The sequence below is a fragment of the Plectropomus leopardus genome, chromosome 9 (genome assembly GCF_008729295.1).
Source record: "Plectropomus leopardus isolate mb chromosome 9, YSFRI_Pleo_2.0, whole genome shotgun sequence".
Taxonomy (NCBI): domain Eukaryota; kingdom Metazoa; phylum Chordata; class Actinopteri; order Perciformes; family Serranidae; genus Plectropomus; species Plectropomus leopardus.
The window spans coordinates 28319599-28333963 of record NC_056471.1 but is presented as its reverse complement, the minus strand read 5'-3'; the positions used below and the strand labels follow the sequence as shown (position 1 = coordinate 28333963).

The 14365-nt window shown below is 37.1% G+C and overlaps 1 protein-coding gene across 1 annotated transcript in view; it reads right to left on the bottom strand.

Moving 5' to 3' along the window:
• aga (aspartylglucosaminidase) overlaps positions 1-14365 on the bottom strand; it is a 16795-nt gene extending 2430 nt beyond the window's left edge. Inside the window, exons 1-7 of the mRNA XM_042493600.1 lie at positions 14080-14365; positions 9841-9994; positions 7861-7973; positions 5854-5966; positions 2710-2818; positions 1648-1723; positions 1038-1145 (exon numbers count right to left, since the gene is read on the bottom strand). Of these exons, the coding sequence (XP_042349534.1) occupies positions 1038-1145; positions 1648-1723; positions 2710-2818; positions 5854-5966; positions 7861-7973; positions 9841-9994; positions 14080-14188 (782 nt within the window). The 5' untranslated portion in view covers positions 14189-14365. The remainder of the gene's footprint in view (positions 1-1037; positions 1146-1647; positions 1724-2709; positions 2819-5853; positions 5967-7860; positions 7974-9840; positions 9995-14079) is intronic.

Genomic DNA, 14365 nt, shown 5'->3' with positions numbered 1-14365 from the left:
ACTTATAGTTGTTTCTGAGCACAGTGAATGAAACAGGCTGAGCAAATATAAAAATTATTTAACTTTTTTTCAACTCATTTTGGTTCATTTTGGAAACAATGATAGATTATCTATTATCTATTATTATTATTATTTGGGCAGGGATGAGTACACAGCCACAGTGGATATATGCCAGTTTTCTGAGGGCTGGCTGTTTGTACTAAGATGTCAAATATGGTCTGGGAAAAAAGCAACCAAGAAGTTTGTAAATTTGACTCTGAAAAAATGTGAAATTTTGAAATGGAAAATGTGTAAGAACCATGGATATAGGACTAACATACACCACAGATGTATTTTGGAAACAGACCATTGCTTGTGATGATGTGTTACTGCTACAGTGAAGTCTCTGGGAGGGCTTGTGCAACCATACTTACAAAAATGTGGGCATGGAGACAGAATTATAATCACACTTCAGTCCACTAGTAGCAAGGTCTTCTTGAAAAACGCAACCCCAAATCGTTTCAGGAGGTGACTAAGAAAACTATGATTGAAATAGACAGCCCTCAGGTGTGTCTGTGTGTGACTGTGAATGTAAAGCTGAGCACAACTTTTAAAAAAAACTGTATGTGTGCTCCCCAAACCATCCTGGATAAATAAATCTTAAAAAAGAATCCTTCTGAGACTGGCAGATTCTCACAGCCTGGAAACAAACAGCAGCTTTAGTCTCTAAAAAAAAATCTTGACTCTTCTGTGCAAATGACAGTTTTGGGGCAATGTAGTCACGCCTCCACTCTTTATAATCCCATTGTTGCACTTGCAGCAAGAGGTTCCCACCAGAAATTGGCTGTTTAAAAACTACATGTGTCAAAGATGTCAATATCCCCTAAAAAACACAATTCTTTTTGTCAAGGAAAAAGTCACGTAACGGTCCCGTTATTCAAAAAAGGGCCAATAAACCCTGGTTAGAGGTGGTGATCCGGTCAACAGCTCTGTTAGTGATATTCTGACGGATGACTACATTTTCAGCTGAGGTAGAAACTGTAGCAAACAATAGTTACCTTGGCAGAAAGCGCATCATGAGGTCTCCGTCTCCGGTAGCAGCAGCACCACCAGCTGAGCTGTCTGCATAGGCCCCTGCTCCAACGATAGGAGAGTCCCCAACACGACTGCAGGACAGAAATATGACAGTTTAACTCTATCTTGTAAGTAGCATCTATAAAATACTGACAGTGAAACTAATGGCTACCAAATAACTACACTGAAGCACTCAGATTAGCAGACTGGCATTTTATTTGCAATCAATTTAGGAACCTTTTAAACCAAACTAAAATTTGTCTAACTGAAAAATAGTCCCAACAGCTTTTTCACTATTAAATAGCTCATATTATGATATCTTACAATTATAATGTATAACTCTTATATTTAAAAGACAATTTAAAAAATTGCGCTAAAACATGAGATGCAGTTTAAAGCTCAGAAATGCTAGTGAGAAGACTTTGAGTTTAGATTATGACACTAATCTACTCCAAGGTTTCTTTTAAAGTGGCAACTGGACTTGTTGAGGTTTTTTGAAGACGTCCAGTTGCCATTAAAAGAAACCTCGGATTACCATAAACCTGGATGACTGAGAACCCACACAGACTACACTAATCTACGTAATCTACATACCCAGGAACCTTGTGAGTTAATCCATTGGTCGATGTACCAGCTGCCACGTGGCCATCTTGATCAAGAGCAATGATCCCTGGTGCAAAAACAAAAGAAGTGAGATTGAAATCAGTCAGTCATCATAAATAGCAGAAGAAAACTTGACAGAGAAATTAAAAGCCCTAGCGTAAAATAACATCACATCACATTCTTCGTGACTCCAGGTGCGTTGATCAGCATATAAGTGTAGCTCAAACCACATTAAAATGGGGCAGGAATCGAGTTAGGCTGGTGTAAACATTTTCAAACCAGTTTGATATTATGCAAAACACTGTACCGATACACTGAGTGTTACCATTAGGTGTAGATCTTGACTCAGTGATGCAGCTGTGGAGTGCAGCTGTGACTCTTTCCTGCAGTGTTTACAAGTTGCCTTGTCTGTTTTTCGACTCACCTTATCCATCTGCTTTTAATTCAAGATGTTACCATACTGGTGCAGTTTTCTTTGAGACTGACTTTACCATGTCTCATCTCATCACCCAAAAAAACAAATGAACTTTCTTGTAAACAAACACAACCTCCCTCCCACATATTGAAATTTGACCTCCTTTATGTTGCTGGTGCTCAGATCAGCAGGTAATTACAGACTGTCAGACACCAGTGGCTCCATTACTCTGTTTATACTCAAACACAATATTATGCTATAGCTTATTACTAATGCTACATAAGTCAGATTTAGCGATGCGACACCCTTGAACAGGCTGCCGATGAAGGCTACTTTTTAATTGCCAGAGCGTGTCATAATAACAAATGCTGGTTCAGTCTGCTTGCATGAAATCAAACTGTTTTAAACTTGTACACCAGACCAGACCGTCACAACCACAAAAAAGGAAAAAAAGGAACTCAAAACAGAATTGTTTCCAGCTCACCTCTTCCTTGGTAGGTTTATCTTTTTGGCGCATTATGCTGCTAAACACTCTCATCTATGTCTTGTTTTAATGAATTGCTCAAATACAAAACTGCATAAAATGGCAGAGGAACGCTGATTTTTCTTCACATTGTGTATTTCCAGATAAAACCTACCTATGGTGTCATGGGAGTGCGTATTAGCATGCTGCGGCCTCATGCTCTGGTGCAGTGTAGCCATGGGCTTGTAGGGTCCACAGGACTTGGACGGATCTGGAATTACATTCTTTTGACAGGAAAGAAAACATTGTTTGCATAATTTCCTAATCCCTGGATTTAATTATTATAATAGCACACAATCAAGATGTGGTAAATTGCAGCCATTTGCTTAGATTTTCTGTTATGTGATGAAATGAAACTATTGTCACAAAGTGGTTTTGGCACCTATATTAATAACCAGCAGGGAGTCTTGCTCTGTTTGGATTCGCTATAGTATCTTATTTCCAGTGACTGAACCGTCAAATGAACAAAACATCCTAGTTTAAATTCCTACTGCAGCCAAAATGTGTCCTTCAGCAGTCAAATCCCATGTTTTATTGAGACCGACAACCTACTGTACCTGAGGGTAGTGTAGTTTGAGAAAAGGTTTCCCTGTCTCTCTAGCTCAAGGTGTCTTCTCTACTCTTATGAGAGTCTGAGCGAAGCAGCTTGACCTGCAGGGAGGTGTGAAAAGTTCATTCTCCTCCTTTGATGTTACGTGTAAGAGGAATTCTGCTAGAAAATGTCAGATTTTGAGTTTAAGTAAGCAGTCACAGAACAGGGCCATAAAAGGTAAACTGAAATGTTAAAACAAAGGTCATTTTATGCAGAATGTGCATCTGTATCAGCATTACCTTTTTAGAGGGCTTCCATCATGCCATTAATAAACCAAAGTTGGGATCAACTAGTCAGCTTTATGAAAGTGCCTGTGCATTATTCACGAGGCAAAGTCTGTGTTATTCTGTGTTTTACTGGTGACAGTAAAAATCTTGAAAACACTCTCTTTTGTTCGAAAAAAAAATGCAGGTACAGTTGTTCTCCTGTGACCTCAGCAACAATCTGAAATTTTACACACAAACAAACACTGCCAGATGGATCGTGTAATTTCTGGAAGTCCTGAAGGCATAACATGTAGGGTTTGTTAGGAGTCATCTGTCTTTTGTCATGTGCTATTTGTCAGAAATTAGTGGTGAGTCTTTTCTACGCCTCTTAACTAAATCTGTAACAAATTTTGGTAAATGCAGAAGTGGAAGTAAGTCACATATGTGCAAGTCTTAATCGTTCAATCTCAAACAAGTCCCAAGTTACTGTGGTGAGAATCAAGTGGGTCCCTGCTATATGTCAAGCAAGACCAGCTCGCCACAATATCAGCATCCGCTCCCACATAGATTTTCTTTTCTTTTCTTTTCTTTTCTTTTTTTTTGGAGCTAGATTATATATTCGGAGTGCTGTCGGAATATATATATAGGGCTGCCCCTTTAAAGTCAGAGGCTTGCATCATGTGTTGGAGACCTTCAGTTGACAGTCAGTTGTTATTTTCTGTGCAGTGTATTCCTAGGGGTGTTTTGGTCTCCAGTTTTTGCTGCGTAGTGAGTGCTCTTGACTTTCACGCTACTCTCTGCAGCTGCAGTCATGCAGGCAGCGACACAGAGGGGGAGAGACCGCACCTCAAGGTGAAAGTGGTTACAGCTCACAGTGAGTTAAAAAGATACAGTCTCTTGCTTTTGATGACATCTAGTGTCAGCAAAAAATGTTGTTGCACATCTGCGATCCGTCGTTAGTGCTGTTAGCTTGATTACTATATTACATGAATGCCGCTGTCACACTGAACATCCCGCGGAGCCCCGTTCAACTTTGTGCGAAAAATGAAACAAATTGTTGAATATTTGTATTGAACTATCAATTTCAATTTAGACTGACATAATTCTGAGTTGGGTACAGCCCTAATATATGTACTACATTTTAAATTTTACAAGGAGCTCTTTCTGTTTTATATATTTTAGGTTTCAAAAACAAAACATAACCTCTCATTGCTGAGACAAATTCAAATATTTAGTACAAAAAAACAAAACTGGTATCCCAGTAAAACTGGGATCGGGTCATCTGTCTCAAGTCTAAATCAAGTCAAGTTAAATTGAGTCTTTTAATAATGTTAGTTGAGCAAATTTCTAGTCTAGAGTCGAGTCCTGCGCACCTGATTTTCAAGACATGCCCCTGAATTGTCACCATGACCTGCTGCACCAGCTCTGCCAAGCCTCATATGACCAACTACTTCTGCAACCAAACCAGTTGATGAAAAATCTGTGACCAAAACCGACGCTGCAAATCCTATAATAACCATGCGCTGATCAAATAATTCTCTTAAGCAGCACATTTAAAATGATAATTTTAGACATTTCATACATGTAAAACTAAGGTAATATATTTAACAATGAAAGCAACTCAGTAAATACGATGTAAATGATTATTTTTGCTTATTCTTATCGTATTGAGCAGCACATCTCCACAGTTAATGTGTCTTTTATCAACACACCTGATTGAAGCTGCTCTCATAATCCTGGCAGTGCAGAGGACAGAGCAGACACACAAAGTCAGCAGTCAGAGGGTTAAAATGTTAAAAAATTATATTAAAGAATTATTATTTTAACCTTTTTTAAATTTGCTTATTTTAAATGTATCATCTGACACCCACAATCTGACCCATGTCATTTTTATTCACCCAGAAATAAGACAAAATACCAGCCACAAATCACCTTTTTACAGTTCAGCTGCCTCTGGGTAAATTTAAAAGATTTATCGGCATGAACAGTTGTGTAAAACTTGGAAAGCAGAAGTATCTTTTAGTGTTTCTCAGCCACTGTTGAGATAACCTTGAATACGGCACTTAACTCCTACGGTTTGCAGTGAAGCCGCTCAGTGGTCATCAGTACAGGTCCTTGTAGTGGACAGCCCCAAGTGTAAAATGGTCTAAATTGGATCAATAGGACACTGCACTCTCTCTGGAACAGTAACAGCTGACTTAAAAGGAAAAAGAAATCTTATTCTGGAGATTTCGGGGCGTTATTGAGGAAGCGAACAGGTTCGTTTTAAGGAACAGCAACAACCCGGTGCTGTAGGACATCACCTCTACCTCAAAAGCTGACTTTTTTATGAACTTCTTTAGTATGCCTGTCAGTTTTTTCTGCTTATTATCAATCTTTTAGAAGCAGCCCGCCTGTAGCCAACACAAGCAAGAAAAACACACACACTCTAATGCGCACATACACACATATACGCACACACCTTTCGATAATTAGGTTGGCAGTTGCCCTTCAGCCACTGTGAGAAAATATTCACAGAGTTGTTGGTAGTCAGGTCCTCTGCGATGAAGCCCATGTTTTCAGCAAACACAGAAGCTATAAAAAGAGAAGTAATACTTTCAGGTCAAGTTACACATTCTGGCCCACGCTGACCTTGGGTTATAGGAAAACAAAGGGTCACAAACAAAGAAGGGCCTGGAGGCAATCTCATCTCATTTAGGCTTGTAGCTCTGGCTTGTGATGGAAGACGAGTCTTACATTGCGGCTGTTTTGACCAGCAGTGACCTTACCGCTCCTACAAGAATGATGTTTCAATTGATGGAAAGATGAATATTTAATTTAATCAATTGAATCTTACTTGGAAAAAAAATAATGACTTTTTCTTTTGACTTATGAACCATAATATTTGATGTGCAAGTCGCCTATCACGGCGGAATGAAAAGTTTCAATACTGCCTTTAAATTACTTGCAGAGAGATGAGCTCCTCCAGCTCCTCTATTCATTTACTCCCCTTATGGAAAAATCGAATCGACGCTCTGATTTATGTTTCTTTTCTAGGCACTTGTTATACAATAGTTCTATTTACAGACAGAGCACCATACGTAGCTCCGACCCACGCATTCAGCACTAACTGCGGCTGCTGGTGAATGTTATTTGGCCCTAATGTAACTAAGATAACTCATGCAAATACCAAAGTCTGTCATTAAATCACTTTTCATTCATTTTCTTTCAAACTTTACACATTTAAAAAGACCTTGGGGTAACGCTATAGTATATTAAGGGACACATTCACCATGAACACGTTGCATATCATGCAGACTAGTAGCATACTGGTTCTTTATTAGTCATTATTAAGACCTCACTTTAGAATGGGGAACATAATCTGAGTTTAATTTAGAGTTATTTAGACACTTAACGCTCAGGTTTTCCACTAACAAAATATCCAATTTTCCCAGATTTTTCACAACATATAACACAAACAGAATTTTCTCTAAATGTTAGTTATTACCGAAGCGCAATAATGCTGCTACACAGAAAAAAAACAAACAAACAAACCTGATCAGTATCAGGTAATAATGTGAAAAACTTCTTGTTGGAAAAGCTTCTTCATTATTTTCAAGTTTTAACAAAATATTGTGACATTATTATGTCATACAAACATTTCATGTTATAACAACAAACTTTTCACATTATAACAAAATACTGTTTATCTCATAACATGAAATGTTTCATGCTAAAATGTGATAAGTCATCTAATTATTGCATGATAGGTAGGACATAATAATGTGAAAATATCTTCCAAAAATTCACATTATTACCTGATACTAGCCTTCCATAAATTATTGAAGATTACTGTGACAATTAACTTCATTACACACAAAAAAATTCCATGACTTTTTCAAAACTTACAATGATTTTTAGTTATTCCATGACTTTTCATGGCCTGAAAAATTAGACCGTAAATTCTATGACTTTTCCAGGTATTCCATGACTGCGGGAACCCTGAACACTTTTAGGTGTAGGTATTTTTTTAAATGATTATTTTTTTACATTTTTTACTTACAATTTTGTATGTAAAAAAAAATGGTTAATGTCAAAAGGTATAATCTTGACATTTAAAAAATCTGGTCGCAGTAACACTTAAAATTAAAGTAAATACAGGGATGGAAATTAACTTGTTTGGCTTATAACAGCCACTCACCAAATTACCAGTGTTTTTGTCGTTGGTAAATAAAGCAAATCCAGCAGCCAGCTGCATATTTTCCCAGCATTTGGCTGTTGGCTGGTGCTAATTTCCAACCCTGAGTACACATATTCATCATTAGCTAGTTGCTTATTGCATATTACTAGGATAGTGGCTCTTTATTAGTCATCATAAAGCAGCTATGTATGCTTGCATAACTTTATTTTACAACTATTAGGCCAATAACTTAGATTTCCCCCTCAATAACCTCCTTATTGCTGCACACTGATAGTATGCTGCACATACCTGACTCTCCCACTAGCAGTGTGTGCTCAGTGTGCTCCATCACCGCTCTCGCTACTCCGATGGCATTCTTGATTCTTCTCAGGTCTGCAACTGCGCCCACCTCCATCGTATTGCTGGTCACAGAAAATCAACATTTCTGTTGCTTTACAAGTCGTATCTGTCGTAAGGGTTTTGACCTCTAGTGTCTCTCTCATATTGTGTTTGCGGTTAGCTAATTAACACAATGAGTCTATAAATTCCACTCAGGCTAACATCATGTCATATTTATGAATGAGCTCATTATATGGAGAGATATAGAAAAACAGCACCCCCCGTTTACTGTGTGATGCAATTTACGAGAAATGCCCCTGTGATAAATACTAAATCTGTGCGGCTGCAGTATGTTGTGGTGATGTAATGAATTGCATCATAGAGAGATGTTTCTAATATTTATCCACCACAACAATCTAAAGCCTCCATGCTGCCAAAGAGTTTGAGTCAAATTCTCCAAAATGCATGTCAAAAAATGCATATACTTCCAAGCTGTTACAGAGCTCATATTTATTTCAGGGCCGCTTTATTAGATTGCATTAAACTGTGCAGGTGTTTCGACTCTTATGCTCAGTCAAAGAATACGATATGTCTGCTGGTGATAGCTTCTGCATTTCTTATGCAGCTATATTGAATAGAATGTGGGAGACTATTCTCTTCCCGCTATCAATGTATTCATGACTAACCACAAAAGTCAATTTTCCTGCAAAATAGAAGAAGGAACAAGCTGTAGAGCAATAACAAACCAAACAGCACGCTGCTTGCCTTTTGTGTGTCACTGCGCGCTGACATTTGCCTTCCACGATAACTTCTGAGTGTGTAAATGTTTGTAGTTAAGGACTTAATAACTGGCAAGCTTTCAGATCCTAATGAGAATCTTAATTAGTGCTTTATTAAAGGGACGGCTGGCTGGAAAGGTCAACCAGTAATAGCTGTGAATGTTAAAGATGCAGACAGAACCAGCACGAATTGTAACAGTAACACAACACTGACAGCTGCAGGTGTCTAATTAGAGTCATTGTTTTTAATTAAATATGGGTCATATCTGATCATTTATGGAATAGTCTGTATTGTCATTGTACTGGTACAACGAAAATGGTGAATTTCTGAATATATTTGATCAATTTTAGGGATTTCAAAACAAGAGCATCAAAGCTTTTTAAGTGCTTAAAACATAAGATTTGCAAAAACAAAACTAGACTTCTGCAGTCTTCCACAGCTGCTTTTCAGTCGCACATCTGGCAGCCAGATTGAAATAAAACAGCTGTTTAATTCCAAAAGCGTATACAAATATTCCATGTAACCAATCTTTTGTGTAATTAACCCTTTGAAACCTGGAGTGACATCTGACTGTTTTCAGATGCCTTTCACAATATTTAACCCTCTGAACCCTGGGCAAATTGGTGTGATTTCTTTCAAAAATGTGGGGAAAAAGGCAAAAAGCAATTGCAAAAAATAAGTATATTTAAAAAATATTTTTTTAATAAGGTTAAGGTGAAAATGTCCTGGTGCAAAAAAGAAAAAAGCTAGGGAAAAACTAGATTTCTAATTATCATAATTGTGTATATAAAATTATATTACATAACTATTATATTATTTAAGTACCTCTTCCAAGTCTTCTTTGCCTTTTTGTAATTTAATTTAATTTCTTTCCTTTTTTTTTTTTTTTTTTTTACTAATTTTCTTGTACCTTTCCTTAATTTTTGGCTAATTATTTGGGTTATTTTATATTTTTAACACCTCTTCCAAGTCTCTTGTTGGTGTTGTACCTTTCACTAATTTCTTGCAAATTTTTGGGGTTACTACTTTTGTTTCACATTGCTTTCTTTCCATGTTTTGGGAAAAAAATCAAACCAGTTTTCTCAGGTTTCAAAAAGTTAATGGCCTTATTTTGCTGTCATTTCTTATTTTCACTCTCAATTTAAAGTGCTGTTTGTGTCCATGGTTTACCCATTCATGATCATGGCGTCCAGCGTGGTCTCTCCAGACTCATCTGGGCTCCCACCATAGCCCACACTGCCATCACACTGATCCATTTCACAGCGGGCACATCCCTTCTCCACTGCATCCAACACTGAGCCACCAGACTGCAGGGCGCTCCATGCTGCAGGATAAAACACAACACAGGGAATCACTCAGTATGTATGAAACTCCTCCACCAGTCGATCTGGTGAATTCGGACCACGCTGTTGTATTACACCAAACATTCTGGTCGCTTAAAACGACAAAAATACATGTTTTTTTCCTCTTATCTGCAGTGCTGTTTATCAGTCTAGATTGTTTTGGTCTGAGTTTCTGAATGTTGGAGATATCAACTGTAGAGATGTCTGTCTTCTCTCCAGTATAATATAACTAGATGGCACTCGCCTTGTGGTGCTCAAAAAGCCAAAAAAAACACACACATTTGAAAAACTAAACACAACAACAGCTATGTCTCTTTCCAAAAATCATGTTCTGGTTACTCAAAATAATCCATAGACCATATTGTGAGCAGTTTCATGTAGGAACTTTTATTTTTCAACCCAACTACATCCGCCGAACATTTATTTAACACTTTATTACCCGAAAACAAAATTAACCAAACAAAAAAAACAACTACAAACACTACAAATCAAACAAGACATTACAAAAAGTAGATTCAGTGCGACAAATTAATCATTCCTACTACACGTAGTGTTTGAACGAGGCGACGTACACTGAGAAGCCATAATCTGGTTTATGAATCTGACTGAGGAACAAAAGAGTTCCTCCACCTGTTCAATCGAGCCAGTGAGACTCAAAATGTTCTGTGTGACTGCAAAAGTTGATATTCCTAAAATGAAGTGCAGCTTGAAAACTCATTTTGGTAAAGTTTGCTAAAATAGAAAACAGTTCCCACGTGAAACTGCTCACAAAAACGTCTTTGGATTATCTGGTGTAATCAGGTTATGGTTTATGGGAAGAGACATTGCTTGCTTGGGTTTTTCAAATGTATTTTGGGTGCTTTGAGTACCACAAGCTGAAGGCATCTCTATAGCCAATATCTCCAACGCTCGGCAACTCACACAACAGTGGTCTAGGCTGATAAATAGCACTACAGCTAATTTTAAAGTTTGTGTGCTGTTGACACAATTTACATCTCGTTTCATGGCATTTTTTGACGGCTAATGCCGTTGGACAAACTAGATATGGCTTTGATTTGAGTTTAATATATATTCTAAATCCGTATCAAATCTGGTTTTCAAAAAGTAATCATGTCCTTTAATTAAATACTAGACAAAAAATAATGCTTTCTTGGAGTTTGCGATATTAAATTCTGTTGAATGTTTTGGGTAAATAATGGAATTAATTAAATCTATTTGTCAAATTTGCATATCTGGGCAGATGAGTTTAGGGTTCAGATGATGCCATGGATGACCAGTGCCATGGATCCCTAATAAACAAGCATTTGGTCACTGATCCCCCCAAGTGCCCATGGGGGATCAAAATACCAACTGGTACCACTGTCACCAGCTTGCCACTAAATTCTCAGACCATCGCACTGTGTTCAGCGGGATGCTGCCACAAATTCCTCCCTATCATTCATGATTCATCCCTCTATGAATTCTGTCAGTCCACCATCTTTTGCTAAGCGCTCTTGTCTCAGGATATAATTCTTTTTTTTTTTTAATTTATCAAACTCAGCATTACAATCCTTTCCACTTAGAAAAACGCAGCAGAATGGAAGAGCAGATTAGCCTGCTATTGTCAGCTGCTTCTGTAAGCCCCCGAAGGAAAAGAGATCTGCATGGGCGGATCAATAGTAAGGGCTTCACAGACTACACTTTTAAATATCTACCCACAGAACAGATAGCTGGGTACATTTTTCATTTTCCCACCCACCTCGGGGAGAAGAGGTGATGTACATCTGATAAATTAAAGGGTATCCATCTATCAAATGGTGAGATTTTTTTGAGTTAACTTTAATCACCTGCAGGTTTTGATGTGTTGCTTGAGATGTTTTCAACACCGCTTCTATCATTTCTTTTGGAAAGGGGGGGGCGAGTTGTGTGCACCTGGTGGAAATCCACTTGACAGATAAGTCACAAGCAATGCTAAAATATTTTCAATTTCAATTTGAACATGTCCAATGTATCATCCTGAAGGAAATCAAATAGAGCCGGGGCCGACCTGGCAATGGCAGTTATGAAGCCTAGTGGGTTCTGCACGTTTCCTATCGCCGTCTTCGACTCTGATGGTCTTACATAGTTGTACGGTGAAGCTGCAGTGGAGTCACAAGGATACAAAACACACTTTATGATAGTGTGAGGGGGGAAACCTGATGATACTTGAGGCTGTGATACTGCAGGCAGTGCACTCCACTCTACATGCCCTCAGCCTCTGTCTGCTCCCACCATGAAAAACTGGGTCATTGTGTTCAGTCTTTCAGTCGTAGCTAAATGTTTAAATAAGGCAAAAGTAAACATTTCATTTGTTTTAAATATCAGTTAAATTGCAATTAATGTTCTTAATTATTTAATTGTTTGGTCTATAAGATGGTAAGATTAGAGATATTATTTTTTTAAATTACCTTCATAATTTTTTAAAGCCCAAGGAGATCTCTTATATGACCAAAACCTAACGAGGTTCCACTGAATATCACATACGGCGGAAACAAGCACATTTAAAAGGCTGAAACCAGTGAATGGCCAATAGATTTAACTGGATATTTAATTTAATTAAATGACTGAAACAATTGAACTGTGGATTAAAATAATTGCTGATAGATTTCCTGTCTACCGACTAAATTAAAAATGAAAAAGGGAGCGAAACATTGTTTTTTTTAATTTATATTATTTATGCTTTCATTCATTTGCTTATTTTCCAATTTTTATTTATTGTTATCTTTCTTTCAGTTTTTTGCACTGAACTTATTCCAATCTTATAATTGCACTTCTTGTTTTCTATTTTTATTTCTAAAAACACTAACTTTTTTTGTTATTATTATTGTTATTGTTTTTGTTAAAGCCTGCAGAATTAATAATTATTAATAAAGAATCCACCACGTCATTGACCTAGTATACAGCTAGGCCTAATATAACACTACTATTAAACTACAGTATTTGCATGATGAGTAATCTAATAGTCTTCAAATTTACAGTGTACACAGCCATAATTATATGCTGCTTAATGTATTTATAACACCACCGCTGCTGCTCTGCACCCAACAACACTGTTAGACATGCAGCTATTATTTAAAAATTTAAAGCAGATGCACTTCCCAGCGCACAGAGAAGAGTATATCCAGAATAACAAGTCTTATCAGACTGTCAGCAGGAGGGCAGATAATAGACAACCTCTGCTTCTCTTTCAAATGTCATGGCTCACCTTGAGGTGCTTCCTCTGCAAAGTTAAATAATTGTACTTGGTATGTTTACATCCATATGAAATGGTCTGAATAATGTATTTGTTGTCAGGTTGTGAGGCTCAATAACCAGCATTGTGAAAGTTTTTCAGGCATAAATAAAATCTTTACTTTGACAGCAACTATTCAGAATAACAAAGATGGTAAAGAAAATGGTGTTTGGAAGAGGCACATCAACAAAGGTAGACTTAGCAGTTATATGGGCAGAGGTGGAAGAGTAAAAGTAAGTATAATCAAGAAAAAAGTACACACACCTTTTTTTATTTAGAAAAAGAAAAAAATGAAATATTTATCAAAATAACTGATAATTTTCTGTGAATCAACAGATTTTTTTTCATCACCTAATTTTGCAGATGTATTTGTAGAATTTTTTTTTTTTTGGTAATTTATTTTTTTTAACCAAAACACCACATTTTATAAGCTTTTCTGATGTTTTCTTTTTTTTTTTTTTTTCAAAAATCTTAATTTGTGAAGGAACTAAAGCTGTCACATAAATGTAGTGACATAAAAAGTACAATATTTCCCTCTGAAATATAGTGGGATAAAAGTATAATTTGGAAATTGGAAATAAAATACTTAAGTAAAGTACAAATACCTCAAACTCATTATTGCAGAACTTAGTGATTATCCAATGATTTTTTTAACGCCCAGAAACACACAGAAGCAATATGTTGGCGTTCAAAATGATAGGGGTGGCATTACATTTGTTGGTCTGCGGATTTTGACCATCATGTCACATGACTTAACTTCAGACTGAAACTTTTGCAACTGTGTGTAAACACGTTCAGTACGAAACTGTGGCTTACCTGCAGCTGCTGCATTCTTGAATGGCCACGTATTGATAACGAGAGGTAAGGATGCATGTCCAGGTGGGAATAAAACGGTTAAAGTAGGAATCAGGAGCGATATAAACATGTTATCTTGACTAAACGCTGCCTAATATTACAACGACACAGATATTATTCACTCCTCTGCATTTCTGTTTTTAATTAAGCCACCGCAAGTAGCCAGCATCTCATCGGTTTATTGAAACTAATGTATTTTAAAAGACAATTCGCCACACTTTGGTTTAATGAAACGATGAAGGATGGA